This window comes from Vigna radiata, unplaced genomic scaffold (assembly GCF_000741045.1).
Source record: "Vigna radiata var. radiata cultivar VC1973A unplaced genomic scaffold, Vradiata_ver6 scaffold_83, whole genome shotgun sequence".
Classification (NCBI taxonomy): Eukaryota; Viridiplantae; Streptophyta; class Magnoliopsida; order Fabales; family Fabaceae; genus Vigna; species Vigna radiata.
Window position 1 is genome coordinate 430,587 of NW_014543268.1, and position 6,928 is coordinate 437,514.

General features: G+C 29.7%; 1 protein-coding gene across 2 annotated transcripts in view; it reads left to right on the top strand.

The window, feature by feature from the left end:
• The first annotated feature begins 2,391 nt into the window (after positions 1–2,391).
• LOC106754057 (protein DEFECTIVE IN MERISTEM SILENCING 3) overlaps positions 2,392–6,928 on the top strand; it is an 8,129-nt gene continuing 3,592 nt past the window's right edge. The window contains exons 1-5 of one of the 2 annotated variants that reach the window (XM_014635999.2): positions 2,392–2,577; positions 3,506–3,623; positions 3,868–4,054; positions 4,301–4,492; positions 4,857–5,177. In XM_014635999.2, the coding sequence (XP_014491485.1) occupies positions 2,557–2,577; positions 3,506–3,623; positions 3,868–4,054; positions 4,301–4,492; positions 4,857–5,177 (839 nt within the window). In that variant the 5' untranslated portion in view covers positions 2,392–2,556. Of the gene's footprint in view, positions 2,578–3,505; positions 3,624–3,825; positions 4,055–4,300; positions 4,493–4,856; positions 5,178–6,928 lie in introns of both variants that reach the window. The other variant, XM_014635998.2, reaches the window with a different exon arrangement.

Sequence of the window (6,928 nt, forward strand, 5' to 3'; positions counted from 1 at the left end):
TTTTTCTTCCATGGTTGCTTCAAATTCAATGGTGAATGTATGACGATTTAAACGAGGAACATACTCACATGTGTTTCTTAATTTTCATCCTTTTTATTTTTTAGATAGCTACCACCTAACTTCATCTTCTTTTTGTTACTATCTCTCAAAAAAGTCTCTTGTGTAGGAAAAATATCATTGTCCAAATTCTCTAAAACCTTCGTAATCGCAGATATTTTCTAGGCACAATCAACTTCTATCCAAAGCAATTTTGTACAAATTAATTAAACATGAACTTAAATATCAAGAAAATAATTGTCAATAATAATAAAAAGTCTTAAGGGATTTTCTTCCTGCATCCTGATGTTTTCGTGAAATGATTTTGTTACCCCTTTCGATAAAACACGGAAAAAATCTTACTCGGTCGTTTTCTATTATTTTCAACAGGGGTTAGAAGCTATGGGGTGAAGGATGAAAACATGACGGTGTAGGAAGAAAACATAGGGTGTAAGAAGAAATTTCCCAAGTCTAATGAACTATGGCCAGTAAAACTACACCTCCGTATGCTTCTTCTTGCACCCCACATAAAAGAAGTTTTCCATTTTATCCTTTTTGGATTATCTTTAAAGTTAAAAGAAAATTCTGGATTAATTAATTTATATTTTTTTAAAATTTCATAATTTAAAAACTAAAAATATCTAAGAAAATGCTTCTAGATTACTTAATCTAAAAATCATATGACTTTCGAGTTAAATAATTTAGAAGTTATTTTTTTGTTTACAAAATACTTTTTAAAGAAAAAAGTGACTTCCAAATCTTTGAATTTTAGATTTTTTGAATCTAAAAAGATGAAATAATAATATTTTATATGAGGTTGCAGGAGGAAATATACAGAGGTGCAGGAAGAATATGCCCTCTATTGGACGATGAAGCAAACAAGCCCAAACATTTATTTTGTTACTAAAAGATCGATTTAGTGAATTTTCGGCCGATGACTAGCATCCTTTTGTTGTGATGGATTTCCCTATTGTTATAAACCACAAGTGTCAGAAATAGCTTATTAACACATTTTTAAATATTTTTATTAATTGAAATTTTAAAATAATAAATTTTTAGGTCTTGCATCATATTTGTGATTTTTTTTCCACAATTTATGGCTTTAAATAATAAACAGTTATAAATATTTTGGAGAATAAATTATCATAGCTCATCTCACTATAGATTTTGTTTGCATCAATTCAACATTTACAAATTTATAAAAAGGCTTCATGATTACATCTTTATTTTTGTTATAGAATCTATTTGAAAAAAAAAATAATAATAACAAACTTTTGAAATAAAAATAATAACATTGGCTTCTTTATAATTAGAATTAGCTTATTCAGTTGAACAAAATAATATAAATAAGTATGTATATTTTTTTATACTCTTTATTATTTTGGTTTATGAATTATATATATATATATATATATATATATATAGATAAAGAGAGAGATAAATAGATAAAAAGATAGATTTTGGTTTAAATATCACTTAAGTAACATTTTAAAAGTAAAACGGTTGATAAAAATATTCTATAATGTTTTGTAGCAAATTAACGAGTTTGTTGTATCTATTTAGTTCAAGATTTTGAGTTATCACACCACTCATATTTCTATTTTTTTAATAATTAATCAAAATAAACTGAAAGATAATGAATGCTTATTTTGAAATTAGGTCGACTTAAATACTTTTTTCTCCTATTATCATGATTATTTTTATAAATATTTAATTATTTTGAATAATTTTACTTTGGTCATATTTGTGACATCCGGGCACTGACGAAGGCGGGAAGTGATCGCCGGTGCAAGAAGCATGGTGCAGGGGGCACGGACAAGGAGCGGCTGGCAGATTTCGAGTGAAAGAGGCACATGGACAAATGGAACATACACCGGAATGAGAGGGATCTGGAGATTGTATAGGTATGAGACTATACAGTTGAAGGATAGCTTAAAGGAATTGATTTGGCTACTCATATCAACAAATGCATTTGCTTTTCGGTAGCCTAACTCATAAGAATTCCATGATTAAACGTGCTTAGCCTAGATGGGATAGGTATTCGTTACTCGTGTCATATATTTATATTCATTTACTTTTGTCAACGGGCTAATCTTAATTAATTAACCCACGTCATTTATTATTATACAATGTATCACTATTAAATGTAGTTGTTGTTGATTTAATAGAAATTAGAAAAAAAGATTAAATAGTAGTATAAAATTACAAAAGATATCATTATAGAAAAATGTTATTTAATTTTAAAAAGTAAATGAAAATGTTGGCAGGCGTAACCAACGTTAAAGATTTAGAGCGATAAAACCTTGGATTCGGAACTCTGTTGTGTGAAGTATTTAAAGCATCAAATGTATGTAGGGTTCAGATGTCAGAGAACTTTAACAAAATGACGAAAGTACCACCGCTGACTGCTATGTTTTGGTATTTAACGATTGAAATTAGCAAAGTTTGGGAATTTGACTTGAAAGAAAACAGAGCATACACACAAAGATAGTCATCACAACACAACAGCAGGGTTCCGTTATGTCTCAGCTTAACCACACGGTGAGGTTTTTTTCGTACCATTCTACCTTTGCTGCTATGCAATATTTTATGCTGTAATTTTTCTGTTATTTGCATGAGCTAAATCTTAACATGGACGAAGCTAATGTGAAAGTTTAAAACTTCCTACCAAGGTTAAGTTTTTGCCGTTTAAAGGATGTGCAGCAAGCTCAGTTTTTATTGTTCAGGTCCGGCAAAATTTGGAGTTTAGTCCATTTTAGTCCTCAATTTTTAAATCATAGGTTGAGATTCTTTAAATTCCTGCATAATGAGGGATTTTGGGAGACCCAATTTCGGTTTGTACGAATGGTGGTTACCGGTTCTTCGCGATCTATTGAATTATAAGAGAACTCTGTGTGAATAGATCCTACTTAACTCACTGCAATTAAGGTGCATAAACTCCAAAAACCTTGAGGTTGTGGGCTGTTCATCCACAATTACAGTTGTGAAAAGTTCTAAAAATGTTGAGGTTAATTGGCTGCAACTATGGTTGTGAAAACTCTGAAAGGTACTGTTTTTATAAGTATTGCTTTTTGAAACCTTTTGTTGGTGACACAAATCATGATTTGATTTGGGGGCATGGCTCTTCTATTGATTGAAGTAAACCGAGATACTTGATCCCAGTTAATCATATACTAGGGTCTTTGTATTTGTACCATTTTTTTATGAATGACATTTTTTACAGATTATTGCAGTAAAAACCCTTTGATTGCAGGACCTTCATTTTGTTATTTGATTGAGTACTAAAAGTCCCATGAAGAACCTGTGACTGAATATAATCTTTTTTGAGAATCTGACAGTGGTTGAACCAAGTGATGTTGATGAATTCGTGTTAATATTACTATGTAGCTTAAATGTTTTAATTGTTCTGGTGCTTTACAGTTTTTATGGTGGTAATATTTTTCCACGTCATTTTCTTTTGCTGTTTCAGCTGAATCTAAACGATGACATCAGAGAGAGATCTAAGATTATCAAACAGCACGAAGATAACCTTAAGTTCATTGATTCTCAATCAAACCAGTTAGCTGAATCAATATTGGACTTGCAAGGTATGTCTAGAAATCTATTCTGGTTTTTATTTTACTTGTTTCCCTAGGGAAAAGTAGAGGATATGTGGGGAGTAATTAGAATTTTAAATAAAGTGCTCAGTTTAATACTGCATCGTATCATTACTCATTAGTGGAGAGAGCCACTTTAATCGAGTTTTTCAAATTTAACTCACTCCAATGTTTTTGCTAATGAAATTTTTAGTGAGACTTGCAAAGTACCATTCAAATAATGTAATTACATCAGATAGTGGAAATGGTGCCTTTCATACTGAAGAGGAAACAATGGAACAGATACTGAAGAAAGAAAACTCTGCTGCTGGTGTATATAGTTGGCTAAAAAGTAATGCTAAGACATCGGGTTTAACATTAACAAAGGACGTTGTTGGAGTTGTTGCAACCCTTGGCAAAGTTGAGAGCGATAATCTTAGCAGGTTAATATAATTTATTTCATTTTATTTTGAAATTTTTAACACCCATCTGTTTACAACAGACAATATCTCTTGTAGTCTTATTTAATTTTCAGATTTTAGAACATGAGTCTCATTGTTCTTTAAATACAGTCATTAATACTGATGAAATTTCCAAGCACAACGGTACTGGTGTGAATCTTAGAACTAGAGAAAGAAGCATCTATTACAACTATTAACTAAAAAACTTTCGATTTTGTCTAAATACAGGATGCTTTCTGAGTTTTTGGGCTTGGAGACAATGCTTGCGATTGTCTGCAGTTCCTATGAAGGCATTAATGCACTGGAGAAGTATGATAATGAGGGCTTGATAAACTGTAATGCTGGATTGTATGGCATAGGGTCTTCAATTGGGAAGAGAATTAATGGCAGGTTTTCTGTCATATCTCTTGCAGATTTAAGGCAAGTTTGACAAACATGTAAATTTAGCTCCTCTTGTGACATTTTTTTAGCAGCATAGGTTCATATAAAGGGAGACAGACATAAAGATCCTATTTATGGTTAATTTTGTGTGCCATGTGCAAGGTCTTTTTGTCTATTATTGTCTTAACCACAAGCCATATCCAACTCTATACATTCATAGGGGATATAGAATTGGCTTGGTGGTAAAAGTAGAAGGGAAGGAAGAATATCAGCAAATAGAATCAGACATTAACAAGTGACTTTTACCTTAAAAAACAAAAATCTATACATGCATAATTTAGAAGGAATGTGAACCTCTTTGGTCATACATTTTAAATCAATGTTATGGTTGTTATTATTGCAGGCCCTTTGTTGGAGGGTTGGTAGCTGATGATCCACAAAAGAAGTTGGCTCTTCCAAAGCCAAGATTACCTAATGGGGAGTGGCCAGCTGGGTTTGTGGATTATGCAGTGAACATGATCCATTTGGACTCAAAACATTTATCTTTTGTTACTGAGATTGGGTATGGTCTTAGAGAGACACTATTTTATGGAATATTTTCTCGCCTACAAATATATAAAACCCGGAAGGAAATGCTGCTTGCTCTCCCATGCATTCATGAAGGAGCTTTGTCATTGGATGGTGGGATGATTAAGAGAAGTGGCATGTTTGCTCTTGGTAGCAGGTTAGTGTCAAATTAAGCTTCCTCTTTCTTTTACATCTTTGATTTAGATGATTGTCCTTTTATTTTATACCCTTCTTATCATAGTTAGTATTTCTTTTTGGTTTAGGATAAATATTTTTCTAGTTCAATTTTGCTCATTTCAGTAACCTAGAAGAATTTTATTTTGTTATATTATGAATCACACAAATCAATAATTAATGAGCAATAAACCGTTTCATAATCAGAGCAATTCTCAATCCCCTTTAGAATAAAAAACATCTCTTTTAGAACATAAATCAGAAACATACTTGGATTGACAGGGAACAATTAATGAATAACGAATATTGGTATAAGATTTTTCCTCTGTAGAGTATCTTAGGTTCCTTTTTTATTTTTTTTATAAGGGATGAAGAAAAAGAAAGGAATGACGAACTAGCTCACATACGGAAACCATGATCTTTTTTACATAACCTTTGTTAGTTACTTTTCTTTAAGTTTCAATATTTTAATTTGATCCCTCAATAAATTAAAACATTATTTATAGTGTTTACACAATAATCTTTTCATGATATATACGTCCTTAGTCATAACCAATTAATTAGATCACTTATATGAAATTGGCTAATAAAATGCAATGATTCTAATTTATTTAATGATTTGTTATATATATATATATATATATATATATATATGGGTTTGCTAATTTATGTAAAATGATTTTTCAGTTGATATGTACCAAATTTTAAGTTACAAAAATATCTCTATTTAAAAAAAACATACTTTAAATATAAGGGTACTTTAGTAATTTTCAAATTTAATTTAAATAAAAACTAAAAAAGGTAATTATTCATTAATTGTTTTTTAAAATAAAAAATAAAAAAAGTAGTTATTTTTCACTACTTAAGAAATATTTTTAATTATAATATTTTTAAATAGATATAATTTGGGTTAAATATATTTTTAGTCCTTATACTTTGGGGCGATTTTGGTTTTAGTCCCTCTTTCAAACTATAGTACAATTTAGTTCTTCAACTTTAGAAAATTCTGGTTTTAGTCCTTTTTACCAAATTTTTTTAACTTTATTTGTTGTTTCAAACGCGTTTCTCAATTAACATTGAAGCAAAAATGTGTCAAACAGTGTAAACAATCCAAATGCTATAATGTAACGTGCTTGAAACAACAAATAAAGTTTAAAACATTTGGTAAAAAAGACTAAAACCAGAATTTTCTAAGGTTGAAGGACTAAATTGTACTATAGTTTGAAAGAGGGACTAAAACCAAAATCGCCCCAAAGTATAGGGACTAAAAACATATTTAACCCATATAATTTTTATAGTTACGTTGTTTTTTTAAAAATGGGTGGATCACATCCATAGGCAACATATTTTCCATGACTTAAAGGAATATCTTCTAAAAAATATAATAGTTTAGGGTTTAGAGTTTATAGAACCCGTCTGGGTTTATAGAACCTGTCTGGGTTTATAGAACCCGTCTGAGTTAAAAAAACAACTACCTTTTATTTTATTTTTTATTTTAAAAAACAAATATCAGGATTTTTAATAATTACTTTTTATTTTTTTTATTTTAAATTAAATTTTAAAATTATTAAAATGTCCTTGGATTTAAAGTTGGTTTTTTTTAATAGGAACATTTTTGTAACCTAAAACTTGGTACACTTTACTAAAATGTACAAACTGAAAAACTTCCTTAGATAAATTAGTAAACCCTATATATATATATATATATATATATATATATATATATATATATAT